Source organism: Anas acuta, chromosome 9 (genome assembly GCF_963932015.1).
Source record: "Anas acuta chromosome 9, bAnaAcu1.1, whole genome shotgun sequence".
NCBI classification, from domain to species: domain Eukaryota; kingdom Metazoa; phylum Chordata; class Aves; order Anseriformes; family Anatidae; genus Anas; species Anas acuta.
The window spans coordinates 5451109-5467213 of NC_088987.1; the positions used below are offsets into that span (position 1 = coordinate 5451109).

At 43.8% G+C, this 16105-nt stretch overlaps 1 protein-coding gene and 1 long non-coding RNA gene across 8 annotated transcripts in view; one reads left to right on the forward strand and one right to left on the reverse strand.

Moving 5' to 3' along the window:
* On the reverse strand, positions 1–9887 carry TNFSF10 (TNF superfamily member 10). 3 transcript variants are annotated; one of them, XM_068692493.1, is made up of 5 exons: positions 9679–9887; positions 6460–6612; positions 4761–4803; positions 3888–4034; positions 1–3216 (listed from the first exon to the last, which is right to left on the reverse strand). In XM_068692493.1, the coding sequence occupies exons 1-5, from the start codon at positions 9802–9804 to the stop codon at positions 2771–2773; spliced, it is 915 nt and encodes a 304-aa protein (XP_068548594.1). In that variant the 5' UTR covers positions 9805–9887; the 3' UTR covers positions 1–2770. The 3 variants fall into 3 exon arrangements, with proteins under 3 accessions (XP_068548594.1, XP_068548596.1, XP_068548595.1); XM_068692495.1 differs by having other exon boundaries at positions 3918–4034; positions 9679–9885; XM_068692494.1 differs by having other exon boundaries at positions 1–3219; positions 3918–4034; positions 9679–9885.
* The window catches only part of LOC137861290 (uncharacterized), a 22189-nt gene continuing 12621 nt past the window's right edge, over positions 6538–16105 (forward strand). For 4 of the 5 annotated variants that reach the window (XR_011099519.1, XR_011099521.1, XR_011099522.1 and 1 more), the window contains exon 1: positions 9148–9289. This is a non-coding gene — a long non-coding RNA (uncharacterized lncRNA). Of the gene's footprint in view, positions 6675–9147; positions 9290–16105 lie in introns of those variants that run through there. The other variant, XR_011099520.1, reaches the window with a different exon arrangement.

Here is a 16105-nt window from a genome sequence, read left to right on the forward strand (position 1 = left end):
TATTTACTAAAAACATTTTATAGAAAATATATGTAGAAAAATTACAATACTTACATGTTACTGCAACCTACACCCACAAATAAAAATTTGCTACATTTACCATTTGACAAAAAGTGAGATGAGAAGTATGACTCGGTGCAAATGTACAATCAGAAGTTGATATATCTTTCCACTCGTCTTCGAATGTGTCTTCTCAGTTATCGCTTGATAGTCTCTCCCCAGGATAATATCTGGCAAGCATGCCTTTGGATTACTCAGAAATAAAATATGATTATTCAGTGTGATCCCTGTTGTGATATGCTCTGCATGCAGGGACCAAGAATACGTACATGCAGATTAAAAAAAGAAGATAATGCCCAGGAATATACCCTAGGCAACAGTGAGCATGATATATATTCGGAGTTGGAGAGAGAACATCGAGCAAAAAAACAAAATGTACGTGCAATAGTTTGTCTTAATGTCAGCTGCAAGTGTGCGAAGACCCCTCCGGATTCCCTTCCAGTCCTTTCTAGCTGCCCACAACTGCTACATTACACAAATTGGTTCTCAGCCATATGGAGGGCTTCTGACTCTTAAGCTGCCACCAGCAATCGGAAATGGTTTTTCACAGTTCAAACGTATTTCTTTCAAATAAGCTCCTAAAATAACTTTTTAAAAAAATAATTTTTTACAGACAATTTTTTTTTTTTAAGAAATTGGTAACACGGGGCACTCCTGTCCTGCAACTAAAATGCTTGGTACATTTGAAAAGATAAGCAGCTACAACAGTCATTCTTCCAATGTAGCAGACATCCAGTTATATAGGGAATGGCTTTGTTCTCCCTAGCCTTGTCTGCCAGGCAGAAAATTTCTGAATTAAGTACTGAAATCAGGAAGAAAACTATAGATATGTGTTCTGTTCTGTGTTGAAATAGATTATTTGAATTTGAGACAAAGTATTTCAGTAAACGAAGGAGGAATTCACATATTTGATTACCACTGAAAAAGGAATATGTGACGCTATGTTAAAACAGCAGACAATGTTATTATTTTAAGCTCACCCCAGTGTTTCTTTGTCCTAGTCTGTCAAAAGGAGGGTGTTGTTGAAGGTCTCCTCTGACTGCTCATACACAGGAATTTAAGTGCCCAACCAAGCGAACTGCTCTTCCGAACAACAAATTAAACACAGGGGCTCGTGCCCCTTCATTTCCTCTTGTTGACAAAGCGGTGAGATGAATGATGCACGTCTACTCCCGAGGCCCATTTGCAAGGGCTGTACAGTGATTTAATTACCACAATGGGAAGGTGAATGGGAAGGTTGCCGTGGGAACCTTAATATGTTAAAAAAATAGACAACCAGGTTTTCTCCTGGCGTTATTCTGTTGACTGAAAGCAACATTTGACAAGCAACTGTCTTCCTTTCCCTCCATTTTTTTTTTTTCACTTTCACCTTCTGTTTCCCGTTGGTTTCTCTGAATCTGGGCAAAATGCATTGATGGTGCAAACTGGTATAGCTCCACTGACACCGCTGCAGATGTACTGATTTATGCCGAGGATCTATCTAGCCCATACAACTTACACCTGCAAACCTTTATCTTCTCTGTATTTTTTAAAACAGAAAATAGTTCTAATCATAGAGTTAATAATTGCAGTCGCAAGTTTAAGAAAAGTTATGAAAAATTTCCACCCATCTCTACAAACAAAATAAAAAATCAAAACAGCATTACCTAAACTGCAGCTTCTGGTTAAGTACACATAGTTGTGTATGTTTTCCTTAAAACATTAGTCATCGGGGTGTGTTGTTCAGCATTGCATCTTTACCAAATACAGGCCAGAACAAATAAACATGGAAGAACCATGTCATGCTCAATTTGTGGCAAATGTCTAATAGAATTCAGTATCTAGAGAAAATCACTTTTTTTTTTTTTTTGGTATCAAGTACTTGCTGTCAACAAGTGTACAGCAACTGCATTACTGAACCTGTTGGAAGCACAGTGAAATCCTTGCAGTACAGCAATTAAGTAAACAGGCGCTATCATAATGTGTTGATCTCAAAATACTGATTGATTTCAAAACCTCTTCTGTGCCCTTTCAGCAGCTGTTTTTATGTACAATATACTGATTAAGACAGACTAATGTGTTTATTCAAGCCATGATCCTGAAAAATGCTTAAGCACATATTTAATTTCAAGCATGTAAATACCCGGGTTTAGTCAGCCTGTTTGTGCGCTTAAAATTAATTAGGTGCTTAAGTGCTTTGGCAGATGAGTTAAAGACGTGCAGCATGAGTTTGGGATGGCCTTTCCCTTTTGTAAAACTCAGGTTCCAACAAAAACGCCCAGAATAATTCCATTGTCATCTGGAAAGTGGGACTTACATGGCTCCTTGCTGGAACAGAGATATTCCTGACAGCATCTCAACGCAGACCATGAGTGAAATGTATCTCCAGTTTCAGCCTCAGGCACCCACGCCCGGAGCAGCCCCTCGGCCACCCAACTGAGCCAGCGTGGAGCACCTCTGCAGAGATCACAGCAAGGTGCTTACCTGCGGGGTCTGACCGCCCCCGACGGCCCCGCGCATCCCCAGCCTGCGCGAGGCATCGCCCGCCCCGTGGCAGCCGGGCTCCTTCCCGGCTGGTGGGAGCGTGTTTCGGCACGGCGAGAGTGAGCTGGGAAGGGGGATCCTGGTATTGTTGGTATTGCTACAGCATTTGCTTACTATCCTGTTTTATGGCATTTCGAGGTGGTCCTGGCTATGAAAACCGGTTCCTTTGGAGCGTGGTTTTCATCTTTTAACCGATCATAAAGGCTCCAAAAAAGCTCGCCTCCTTGTCCATGTCTACTATGTCACTGTTACTGACCGAGACAAAAATCCTGTCGTTCCTTTTCAGCTGAAACACACCACCCTGGTAGATGGAGTAAAGTCCGTATTCTGCCTTTTTAGACCAGCAGCTTGTTCTTGCACTTTTCATGAGCAAAATGGGCTCTGGGTAATCAGTCAGCTTGTAAACATACTGGACGAGCTGCTTGGGGTTTCTGATTTGTGCCAACAAACCCGAATCCTCGTTCTCATTTTCACGGAAGCGAAAGTAAATTTGTGAGTAGATGTAATAATACCCCGTTTGCGGTACCACCAGCTCACCATTCCTCAGCTCCACATTGTAAAGGAAAGAGTGGCCTTTCCTTGACGATTCCCAGTTGCTTATTTTATGTCCGGTGCCTCTTCGGGGTGAGGAATCTACTTGAGAAAAAAAAAGAGAGAGGGGAAGTTAAGAGCCTGGGGGTGGTGAAGCCTGATGTCTGCTGTTAACACCCAGGTAAGGAAACCTGCTCTTCCCAGCAGTTCCCAATAGCAGGTCACTAGCTCCATCCTCTCAAAACAGTTGGAGGTGCAGAAGTAAGCTGTTCGGGGCTATGTCGGTATTCATATAAACTATTTTTATTTTGGATTTCTGTGCTCTCAAATAAGAGAAAAAACATTATGTCATTACTTGGTAACAAAGTTAAAATATCCATTTGTGCCTGGTACCCTCCAAAGCTGATGAAACCCCACCAAGCCTTTCATTAATACAGCCTGAATGTCAAGCCTCCCTGTCTCTGGCTCTAATAGGTCTGTCACCATAGCAGCTGGGCCTCATACAACCTACAGAAGTAAATTAAAGAAAAGAGGAAAGCTTAACATTAGGAAGAGATTTTTTTATTTTTGTCTAACAAAGGCTCCAGAAGAAAAGTCAGTGAGGTAACCGAGGGGAACAGGCTTTCTCCTTGTTCTGTGCCAATGAGCTGAAAAACACATTGTCTGGAACAAGGAGATTTCTCTATGATTTGTTTCGTACTCTTAACTCCATGTGAGTATAAAAAAAGCATATGTAAACAGCAAGCTACCGGTGAGAGAGTAAGCTCTGTGACCTTTAACTGTTCTTATAGGCTTCTCCTTACTGTGTGCTGACAAGGAGCTCCTCCTGTTGCTGTTGCCCGTCAGGTGTGCTGCTATCCTGTGCACAGGACGCTGCGGCTGTTGTCCGTCCGTGCGCGGAAGTGTCAGGGCTCTGTCAGCTACACAGGGACGAGAAGCAGAATCTCCGATTAGAAACAAGGATGTAAGAAAGCATGTCTGTCACGTGCTAAACACTTCTGCACCGCGTGGTTTTAAGGAATATGGATGTCAGGTTTTTTAACTGGCTAAGTCATAGATTGAGTGCTCTTGGCTAAGAAGGCTCAATCAAACCTTTTGCTCCTGCTCTCCTTGGAACATCTTTATGTGCCTCTTTGTTCTTCTGCCCCTGCTCCCCAGTTACCACTAGGCAAATAACCCACAGTAACAAATTCTCATATTCATGGTTCGTATCTTTTAAGGTTAAGTATTTGTAGCCTTTACTCTGAATTTCCACCTGCAGGTTGCAGCATTTTTGCTATCCGTGTTCAGGGCAGCACGGCTTCAGCAGAGCTGTCAGTAATGGATCTGCCCACAGCACAGTGCTGCACATCCCCAGGACAGCAGGACATATCAACATCCCCATAACTCCCACGCAATACTGTGGTCTAGAAGCTGTCCTCTGCATCCCCCTCAGTTACATCGCCCTTGACCATATTTCTGGCTCCTGAAAATTTGCCTTCCAGAAATAGGTAATCATGTGTCGATGACTTGCTGCCAAAGAACCGTGTAACTGTACCAAACCTCAGTCACTGTTCTTTGCAATTCTAATAAATTACTTGAGTCTCTACACAACAGACGCCACTAGCAGTTCCTTTTTACAACAATTAATAAAATTATTATAGTACCATTGACTGCAGATAAGTTTTCCTCAAAGCTTCTCGACATCATCTGCCAACAAACACAGAGAAAACTAATTAGTTTGTCAGCAGAAAGTGATAGATGTAGAAAAAACAGTCTCCTTTCTCCCACTCATGAATAGACGCTATTCTGAGTATGATCAACAACCTCATAAAAAAAGATTATTAATTTATTGTAATGAAATATTTCTACATTTACACCTTTTACACAACTAAATACTAGGGAAAACATTTTCAAGGGAAATCAGCCATCTGGGCTTTAAGTCTTTCGGAAAATGTGACCCTACTGCTTTTCTTAAATAAGAAGAGAGAAAGTGTACGAGTATCAGCTTCCACTCACAGAGTAATACTTGGCAGCAGTGCACATCTGTGGGATCTTGGCTCTGGGAAATTACATTTCATTTATTTTTATGCCTCTGCCTGTCTATCTAAGTTTTGAAGCCAGCACACCTCACTTCGTGCAGCCCCCTCCTTTCTGTTCACTGTCTGCTAGAATGAACTGGCCAGGTTACTGACACCAGCACAGCCGCAGCAAGCATGCTGGTGGTTTGGGATGATTTATCCTGGCTGACTGACTTCCCTGTGTTGTGGCTTGCTGCTGGTTCTGCCCTGTCACATTTCTTGCTATCTGCCCAGCCAGCCAGCCATCATTTATTTCTATTTCTAGCACCCAGGCTAGTTTTTTTCAAGCAAGCAGGGAGCGAGCAGATTGGCCAGTTGTGTAAATGTCTACTACATAAAGCAGCATTTTCTTTATGCTGGATTTCAGGGACTTCACTGGTAGAACTTCCACCAAAGGAGCTCAGATCTCTGAATACAAATTGAGGAGCTATTTTGGGATGCAAGTTTCACCAGTTAAGTTGCAGCCTGAAATGAGTTTTTATGGATGAGCTTTTTTCTGTGCTGGAGCTGGGATTTTGAAAACCATTCCGGAAGATTTTAGTCTTCCTGATTTCACAGCCAGGCTCATTTTCTTTTCTGTAGCCACAATTGCACGCATTGTGTGCGAGTTGTGTAGGAGACAGAGTTCTGTGAATGGCAAGCCAGGAAGGAGTTGTGCCTGATGCTGTGTGCTCGCTCATTCCTTCCTCCCCTGTTGCATTTCACTGCCCATGACAAGGCCATCTCTCAGGCACCTTTTTCCCTGACTTCCCATTACGTTTTACCTGATTTTTTCATGACAGTCTCTGTACCTACAAACAGGAGTGGCCCAATTTATGATCTGCGTGCTCAGGCTGAAAAAAAATACTAGTGTTGGGTCAGGCACAACTCCTGCTCTCTGTGCAAGGCAGGTGTGTGAGTGAAAAATGGATTTGCTCCTGCAGGACTGTGAACATCAGCATCTCACAGCTGCTAGATTCTCCTTGCCACCAGTGGCTGACACTGGCTTCAGAGGGAGAGCCCAGTCCCACCCTCCTCTGTGAAGCAGGGGACTGAAGCTTCGCTGAAATTACCTCAGTAAAAATCTATTTGTGTTTGCCTTATTATTTCCTGAATGCAGTGCAACTGTAGCCATGATTTATTATTATTTTTTGGCTTCAGTGCAAACACTCTGCAGCTGAAGCTATGGTTGGACTACTGCCCTGCAACAAAACAATCAGGGAATCCCACTACATCCTGCTATTAGCATTCTCTAAATCCAAACAGCATCAAGCTCCACCCATTTCAACATGTCAGTTCCAAATACCTTTTTAATTAACTTTCCCAGGTGCCACTTTACTTGCCAGCAGGGGTCAGCTGCTCTGTCTTCACTTTCAATTACATCCAAGTTTTGGATGAAATCTCCAAGTTCCTCCCCAGTGAGACAAGCGACGCTGTTCTTTGAGTACATGTCCCAGAGCTGCAGCAGAAGGGAAAACCAGAATTTGTCACCTCGGATGTGCTCGCAGACCTCCAGCTGAGGTATGTCACTGAATTCATCATGTTTAGGAATGTGCTTTCTTTTCTTAAAAGCATTGCTAGTATGGTACAAGTTATGACTATAGAGACAACATGAGTAATTCATCCTGATTTTACATATTTATTTAATTACAATGACAGCTAATATGCAAAAATACACTTACAGTACCGCCACAGACATACATTTGGTACCCAGCACTCAAGTAAATAAGCTTTATGAAAATTCAATACCCAAATCGTTAATGCTGTAAATACTTCATTTATTTACTGCAGAACGAGAGCATGCAGTTTCTTTTGCACAGGGGATTTTTCTTCACAAGTTACTGAGGATGAAATCAAATATTGAACCGTACAAGTATTTTCCATTCTGTCTTTTCAGCTGGCATCACCTAAAATCCAGGCTTTCTCTGGTGTTTGTCTGTCTGCACACATACGTGCTTGGGGACTCTGTGACTGTATCTGACCTGAGAGTACAGAGCAAAGCTCAGAGATGATGTGGGTCCAAATGAAATGATAACGTCAAATGCTTGTGACACGGACTGTCTCGTCCATACCCTTTCATAATAGAGAGTATGTTTTGTCCTGATAAAGAGAAATGAAAGTGGCAGAACGTGGGTGCACAGGGCAAGGTGAGGCACCCGGCTGCAGCTGGCGCTGTTGCCCAGCTCACGCTGCACGCCTGCACCCTGCCGAGCTGGGTGCTGCTGCTGCAGGCTCCTCCTGCAAGCCAAGTACTGCCTGAACTCAGAACAGGCAGCCAGCGGCATGCAAAGCATTCAGATGGACTTGTAACATCTAAATGCCACTGTTCTTATGTTAAGGAGTTCGGTTTGGTTTGCTAAACAGATACTTTTATTCAACATGCACCACTTTCAGCTGTCCTTAAGACCAGGGCATTGAAAGCAATCCTTCACACTCCTGCTCCTTTAGGAAGAGACATCCCCCTACGGGAGGCTTAGAAGAATTCCCCCACAGCACCCTGCAATTCCCACCACTCTGCTCAGCACCTTCAGCTTGCAGCAGCCAACTCTCCTGAACTTAATGTAACACCTGAAACAATTCTGTACTTCGTAGGCATCAGTGGGAGATGGTGCCAACCCTGCAAGTGTTGGTAAAGACTTCTGTGTCTTTACTGAAGAAAGCAGTGATATTTCATAATCAGGGCTCTTGTTTCAAAAAGTCACTTGAAGTAGTTAAAATTATGTGATTTTTAAGGAAAAACTGCCCTTACAAATAAGGACTGTGATGGATTTAACCATAGCAGCTTCTTTAACAAGGTAGTTTGATGAGTTTTAAAAAGGGTGCAGATGAGATTTTACTGACCTGGCAAGGTTCACCTGCAAGCTTCACCCTCTAATCTGGGAGCAAACAGTACTGCACCTCTGCCTTACCCTTACCTGGTGCAATTTTCCCCCCAAACAGTTTTACTGTAGTAACACTGAAACAGTATTTTCCATCCATTTTGAAATCCTCAGGGAATGCAGCCTTGTACCAGAGCCACTATGGTACTGAAGGACTGGTATTTCTGTTTTTTGGGTAGAGAAGGCAAAGCTTATTGTAAGACTTGCTCAATGAGGCTTATCTGTAGCACTGGAGTCTGTGAGGACACAATTCCTGCAGGAATGCTGCCTTGTAGAGGTTCTTTCTTACCCTAGGGCTAGTGTATGGACTGTGTTTTCAAAAAAGAAGGAAATAGTGTATTTTCTTTGCAGCCCTGTATCCTGAAGCATAATGAACTTTATTGTACTCGCATCTCAGCACTTCCTCCCACAGCAAAATTCTTAAAGCGGTTGTATTTGAGTGCTATTCAGATGACTACAGCTGTAGAGAAAAACTGCTAGTTACACAATTTTTGTTGGTAAAGATAAAAATATCTGAAGTCTGTGCAGCCACAGCAATTTGGTGAAGGTGTAGAAATGCAGATCTTGTGAACAACAAGAAAAAAAAATGTGCAGACAAAAATCATTGCATCTTTTCAAGATTTATTCCACATGCACAATGTAGACGTGGGGCAGCAGTCCATGCCTCTAGGTACACTTTTTACTTCTTTATCATGCTCCAGAGGAAGCATGAAAAACGTGTATGTAAAGTCCTCCTAGGAGCCACCAAAATTACTTTATAGCCCAGCAGAACTCCAGCACGGGACTGAGCTTTGCACACCAAATGCAGGAGTGTTTTCTTCAGAAATCTTGAGCTGTATTTTGGTCAGGTACTGTTAGATGTGGTCGTATACCAGGTGTACATATCTTTACCTTCCCTTTATGCAAATCAGTGTGGTTACCAATTGCTTACATAGGCAAGCTTGTTAGCAAAGGACTCTGAGCAGTATTCAGGAAGTCATGAGAATTTGTTTATGCATTTTTGTTCATCCTTGCTATTATGTAAGCTAACTTCATTAAATCAACACATTTCTGTGACTCCCCGGTTTCACCAAGCAGGGGGCAGTCACAGCTAGAAACTTAGCAGGAAAATCTTGCACATCCTTCCAAAACACAAGCACTGCCTTACGCTGCAGAACAATACCGCGTGCCCTTTAGTGCTTGCTTCTTGACATTTCAGAAGACTCCACCTATTAAATTTGGCGTGGAATAAACACGCAGGGAAGCTCAAACACATAGGTAAGATATGTTTACATTCATGCACTATTTTGTGGCATGGCTTAAGCGTAGCGCACATGCCTGCAGCCTGGTCTACCTTTGCACCAGGAGAAGCAAATCCTGGCAGCACCGTGCAGCAGGACGGCCAGGTTTGGGTACGGCACCCTAAAAAAACCCCCAAGCACCGCGGGGGGCAGTGGAAATCCGGCTCGCACACACGAGGGGAGCACAACTTGCCCGGAGTGCCAGCGATGCTGTGCAGGGAGAGGGCCGAGCCAGGCAGCAGCCAGCACCTCCTCAGCCCCCCACAAAGCCCAGCGGGGCTTCCACACCGAAATCCGACCCCGGGAGCCCCTCGCAAGGGGACAAAGGCGGCGGCGTGCCCGAGCCCCGTCCCGCCCTGCACCGACCTGCTTGAGCTCGTTGGTGAAGTAGAGGAAGGTGACGGCCACGCAGACGGACTGCAGGAGCACGGCGGCGGCCAGCACGGCCCCGCAGGTCTGCCAAGGGCTGAGGCCGGCTGTGGGCAGCATCATGGCCGGGCACGGATCGCCCGAGGCAGTACCGAGCCGGGCCCTCGGCCGCCTTTACCCGGCGGGGCGGGAGGCAGGCGGGGCCGGGCCCGCTCACACCGCCCCGCTCCCGCCCCTCGCAGCCCCGCCGGGTATACGAGGCGGCCGGCGGGGAGCTCCTGCCTCAGGCCTTGGTCCCCTCCCTTAGAAGTTTTTCAAGGGGGCGCAGGGGGTGCGCGTTGGCTTTCAGCGGGATTTTGAGACCTCCTTCAAACACCTACAGAGGGTTAGAGAGAGTGGGGCTTCGAATCCGAGTGTGGAGACTTGGTCTCGGTTCTTGAGCAGTCGCTGAAGGGCATCAGGGCTCCTGGCCTCAGCCCAGCGCTCAGAACCTGAGTGCCAAGGTGCAGCGGGAGCTCTCAGCTCTATCACAGGGCAAAACCACAACAAAGATCTCTTCCTCTCCCCTGGGTATCTAAAACGAAGAGGTAACTGTGCTGTGTTGAACCAGTTACAGGGAAATTAGTTGGTTTTTATTCTATCATAATGTGGCTAAATGATCCCCAAGTCCCTATTGAACGTGGCAGCAGGCACTTTATTTGTCTGGCTCTCTGCAGCATTAATCTGTGTGCCAAAACAGTTCAAATTCGTGTAATTTCAAAACATATGTCAGATGGAGAGGATTAATGTTTGCTTGAAAGTGAGCTCATGGTCTCCTCCTGTGACTTCTGAGCCACGCCAGTCGGACGTTTTGGGCTCCTTCTGTTTTGCAGCATCCCGGCTCTGTTTGGAGCAGGACTAGCGGGACTCCCGTTTGCCTTTGCTTAATGTGCAGTAGCTCTTTACATCAACTCCAGAACACGAGACTCTTAGAGATTTTAGCATATACCTGAGAGAATCTTACAAAAAATGATCTCAGTCCTAAGTGAGAAGTTCCTAAGCAAGAAAATTCACCTGAGGGAGCCATATGAAGAGCAGTCAACCAACCTGGAAGAAGAATCCAGCGTGCTGAACAGAGGGTGTAGAGTTTCGTTCCTATCATTCAAGTAACTGTCTTTGAAGGAAACAAATTTTCCTCCAGTGTTTACTTTCAAGAAAAGAATGGAAACAAAAGTGAAAGCAAGCCCAGGGCACTAAGTAGCACTCCTGCTGTTCACTATGAGTTAGTCTTTGTTCTGTGACTTTATAGATTTCTCCCTGACTGTAACAGAACTATTTTTTTTTTATAGGTTAACATACCAGTTCATGAAAGATTATTCAAGAACTGTGTATACAGGCTGTAGATGTCTACCAGGCCTAGTCTGTGTCTCCATTACTCATCATTTGAAATCTTCCTTGGATATTGCTTATGTCTCTGTTTTAATACTTGTTTAGCCAGTGTCAGCATTCTAGGAATAAATTAATGAAGTTTATTTTGAAAACAACCAAGGAAAAAAACACTCAAATGTACTTAAAATCTTAAAATATCATTGCACAATGATAAAATATGGGTTTTCCACACCAACAGAGGCTAACGTGAGAGTGAAACTCCAACAGTTTTCACCATCAAATATAATTGAGAATCTTTGCTACTTCAAATGCTTACATTTTTGAAGTTAAGTTTTGTCTAATAGGTGCAAACTTATACTGAAAATAATTTGTTTCAAAGGTTCAGAGAGTATAAAATTACTGCTTTGATGAGATTTTACACAGCAAAAACTCAGGGTCATGACACCAGTGGGAAGGAATGCTGTTAGCACTCATTTAAAGAAAAATAATTTCTGTGCATTGTGTAGTGCTGGAACAAAGCATCTCACTTACAAAACCTCTGATTCTTCCTGGCTCTTTCATCCTATTAAAGCTTGCTCAGTGAACCATTTAATCAGGCCTAAACCTTCATCTGTGCTGTAGACTCAAGACCTGTGTTATATGGCTTGTCAAAGAAACACCTGGCACTGGACCTGCAATACCTGGGAACTGTTCTTCTCCAGCAGTGACATCTCCAGAGGAGGACAGAGGTTTGCCTGTATTTATACCTATATTTCCCGAAGTGATGCAGATGGTTGTTACTATCTCTGCTATCGCCCCCTGTGAGCCCCAGCGCAGCAGGGCCCATGCTCGTTTTCCAAGTCAGAGAAAGCAGAGTTGACTTTTGAGTAAATAGCAGTTCTTGACATTGATTTCTCTGCCTAGCGGCAAAGGAGGTTGTGCTTTTCGTCACAGGTATCAAAGCATGTAATTGTAGTGCTGTAGTTGCAGAGAGGGAATTTATCTGTTCTGGTGATGAGAGCAGCCCCACACCTGTGCTTTCAGGCTGTAGCTTCCAACCTGTCAGGAAGAGGGTTCACACAGCTTTTTGTCACCAAAGATGATGTGACGACTTAAGTCTTGCTTTACAAGCTAACCCCTAACTTAGGTACTGGATGCCCATCAAGGGGCACCTGAATGTTTCTGTCGTTTTGGGCTGGGCTACTTTCAGCCATTAGTTCCTACTGTGAAGCCACTGCAAATGTGGCTGCACGAGCAGAGGAAGAAATTGCTGTCACTGCTCTGCTGTGGTGGTGTGTGGCCACTTCCATGGCCTCCAAGTGCTATGTGGGGTACCACCACACTTTTCTCCCCCAGGCACAGGCCACGAACGGCACAAAAATCCCAGTCTGTGCCAGCCATTGCGGAGTTAACCTTGCAGAGTGGTCCGCCTATTTGCACATATGTGCAACAGATCACAGCTTGGCTTCAGTGTTTTGCTAATTCCCTTGTGGTCCCTGCACCAGATTCAGACCTCATGTTTTGATGTCAGTTGTGAACCATTGCAAATACATGAGTTAATCATCATTAACACTGTCATGGGATCAGAATGTGGATATATCAGTGCAATGCCCTTTTAGCCTATAGTGTTGCACATATAACAGCAATGGCCTAGCTTCCCCCAAATGCACCTCTGAATTAATTTATTCAGACCTGACTTTTTTTAATATCCCACGCAGTAGATTTGATAAATGGAGCAGTATGTCTTCCACAAAAGTTTGTGCTCAGAAAGCCAGCTCTTGAGTAGAACATAGCAGCTTTTTAGTCTGTAGTATTGATACAAATATATCACCGTAGGATGGTTGAGAACAGAAAATGAAGGGAATTCTCTTGTTTAGTTTACACTGCAAGAGGGAGCTGCATCCACACAAGGGAATGCACATGCTGGATGGTGGTGTCCTCACTGAGCACTGACAGGAATAGTGGAAGCAGCATTCTCCAGATTTGTATGCCTTTGTAAGATCATTACCATGGATTTGAAATTTGTTGGCAGCATCTCTGGAAAATCAGTTCTTGTGCAATACAATATCCTGGGCAACCTAACCGGGGTTTATTGGGTTGCTGTGGCTTAAAGAACATCTTCTGATGCTAAACTTTGCTGTGAGTTTGTTGAAGCCCCAGTCTTGGCCTGCAGTAATGCAGGCTGAGCCAAATGCCAGGTACTGTCACCAGGCACATCCCAAGCAAAACACAGAGAATCAGTGCAGTTAGTCTCACTGGGGTGCTATGGTTCAAGATTCCTTGTCATGTCCTTGTTTTATAATCTTTCACGTGTCATTGTTTGAATTACTATTTGTAGTGCTGCAACTCAGAATTTTAGTTCTTTAGCAATGCATCTCAGGTGCAGATGCTAAGGGTGGTTCTGGCCATGCAGCTATTACCCTGCTACATGACCAGATTGTGTGAAGCACTAGGTGATGCAAAGGGTCCCTGGTGATGGGAGCAAAAGGGATGTTTACAGCTGCATGGAAGTCTGCCTCTGTATTATATTAACAGAGTGATAATGTTGAAACAGATTCATTGCAGCCTCATCTCTGGAGGTAGCTGGGAGGAAACCCATAACACACCGAGTTGCCTCTGAAACATTTCAGAAAGAAAAAGAATTGTCCCTGGCACATAGCAAAGCCCTGCTAAGCAATCAGCTTAAGCCTTGAAGCATGAAATTTGATTATCTTCATCACAGATGAGTGCTTTTAACCTCCCTTGAAAATGGAAGACAAATATTTCTCTTTAGGGTGCCAGGTCTCTATGCAAAAAATGACTTTTTCAAAGGTTTCTTCATGGTAAAGCATCTGTCATATATCTTTCTAGCTTTGCCTGAGCTATAGTTTCCTCCTGGGATAGATTAAAAGCAATGCACAAGGTGGTAGGTAGAGAATTGAGTGAGATTTCTGCTTCCTAGCAGAGAGAAACTGCCCTTTGCACTCCTGTGTGCTGTCAGTGTTGCATGTGGGGTCTCACTTGAATGTCTTCTCCCAGCTGGTGACAAAATGCTGTGGGTGCAGAGAAACAGGGGAGAAGCACCTGGGAATGATTTTTACTTACATGAAGTATTTTTACTTACATGAACCCTTCCCTATTCCTGTAACTAGTAAAAAAAAAAAAAAAAAAAAAAAAAAGGCACAATGAATTGGACCATATATTTGTATTATATTAGTAGGATGGATTGTTTTCTATCTTATGATTGAAAAAACATGGCATGAAGTTAAATTCTCAGCTCTGTCCAGCAAAATCTGTTTTCCTGCAGTCCTGGTTTGGCTTGTCCTGCAATGTATTTAATCCATGCTGAGGACATGTGGATTTGGTTTTGTATTTGTATCAGCAAAAACATTTTGAGGACACAATAACAGAAGTGGGGAATACTTTCATTTGTATTTTGCACCCACAACACCTCTGCATATCTGCATATCTGTATATGAAGAGGATCTGTACAGTGCTATCAACTGCTGTGTGTACACTTTCTGGTTGTTTTAGGTGTTTTTATTCCACTGTGTTCTGCTGCTGTGTAGATGTTGGGACTGCTTGGTGGCTGCTTTGTTCAGGTGAAGTGAGCAATGCCTATACTGATCTCTGTTGCACTAACCCAGCACGGACACTGGAGAGCCTTGGGGACTCCTATGATCTGTGACCTATGAACCTGGAGCCTGGAAGACTGCTGAATGCTGCATATTCTGATCTAGATACTCATTACTTTAAGATACAAAGGTTCTTCAACCACTCATTTTATACTTACTGAAAGTGTAGTGATTCTCTCTCAGAAAATGCTCTTTTAAATTCAGTGTGGTGGTATCTGCAACATCTCAGATGTGGTGTTTGGTTTTGGTTTGGTTTTGTGTGTGTGTGTGTGTTGTGTTTTTATTGTTTGTTTTATTTTGTGTTGTTGGTGGTGGTTTTTAGGTTAACAGCTGTTGTTTTTGCAGGTGAACAGCTGCAAATTCAGGGGGAGCTGTGAGAGATCAGGAACTATACAGGCTGGTCTGGGCTGGATAGGGCTGCCCAGAATTTTATAGGAAACCTTCAGAGGTTAGTGAATGTGAAATGCATGGCAGTGAAGGCAGTGCAAGATTGTGCAGACTGGGAGGAGAACCTGAATTGCTTGTGCATGTTGTTGGGTTATCAATTATTTGAAGCAAACCTGAAAAGAGACATTGGAATCAGTGAACAGGCCAACAATATCTTAGCAGTGATAAAATTGTACACACTGTTATGCTACAGAAGGTAGTGCATAAATGGCATGCAAACACTACAATGGAGGTGCAAAACTATCTTGTGTATGTGGATCTTCAGTGGATCTTTTTCAGTGACTCTGAAGAGCAAAGGCACTTCCTTTCTGTCCTGGAAAATGGGTGTAATGATGTTATTATTTATACCTTGTCTGATACCTTGCTTTACATTATTGATACGCTGAATAATAAATAGTACCCAATTTGTGATGACTTCAGTAGAGAAGAGAGGTGATGTGTCAATAATGATGCTTAAGAAATGGACCCCCCAAGAACTGACTGATGAAATCCAGGTGTTACTGGCAAACGTTGAAGAAGAGACAGGAATTGAGAATATTAAAAAGAAGATGAGGGATTGTAAGGAATGTTTCAGCAATTCGTGTCAATAGAGGGCTTGAAGGGTAAACCTTGAGTCTCTGATATCTGGGGGGGGTTCAGAATAACTGCTAGCTATTATGACTATTGCATGGGACACTACGTGAGTCTCTGATATCTGGCCAAGAGATTAAGGAGAAGGGGAAAGCTGAAGGACAACTAAAAGACAAAGCTTGCATGGGACACTGTGCAAGTCTCTGATATCCGGCCAAGATGGACAAAGGAGAAGGACAAGGAAAAAGCCTGGGAGGAAGAATCCGGGTTCAGATTCTGGGAACTAATTATAATAACTCTGCCTTTTCTAGAAGTAGTAATGAATATGAATTAGCCCAGGAGCACAAAAACCAGCTGCCTGATGTAACGTGTGTGTGTGTTGGAGCAGCCCAGACTCCCTCTGCACCCGGCGCTGTTTACTCGCCTTTTATTGACCCCATAAATAA

Bases quoted from the DNA above. Each gene is read 5' to 3' on its own strand.
- TNFSF10 (XM_068692493.1), bottom strand. From the start codon at position 9,804: ATGATGCTGCCCACAGCCGGCCTCAGCCCTTGGCAGACCTGCGGGGCC. The intron at 6,613-9,678 runs GTCGGTGCAGGG...CTTCTGCTGCAG, and splicing joins TCACCAACGAGCTCAAGCAG to CTCTGGGACATGTACTCAAA. The intron at 3,217-3,887 runs GTCACAGAGCTT...TTTCTCAAGTAG, and splicing joins GCCTATAAGAACAGTTAAAG to ATTCCTCACCCCGAAGAGGC.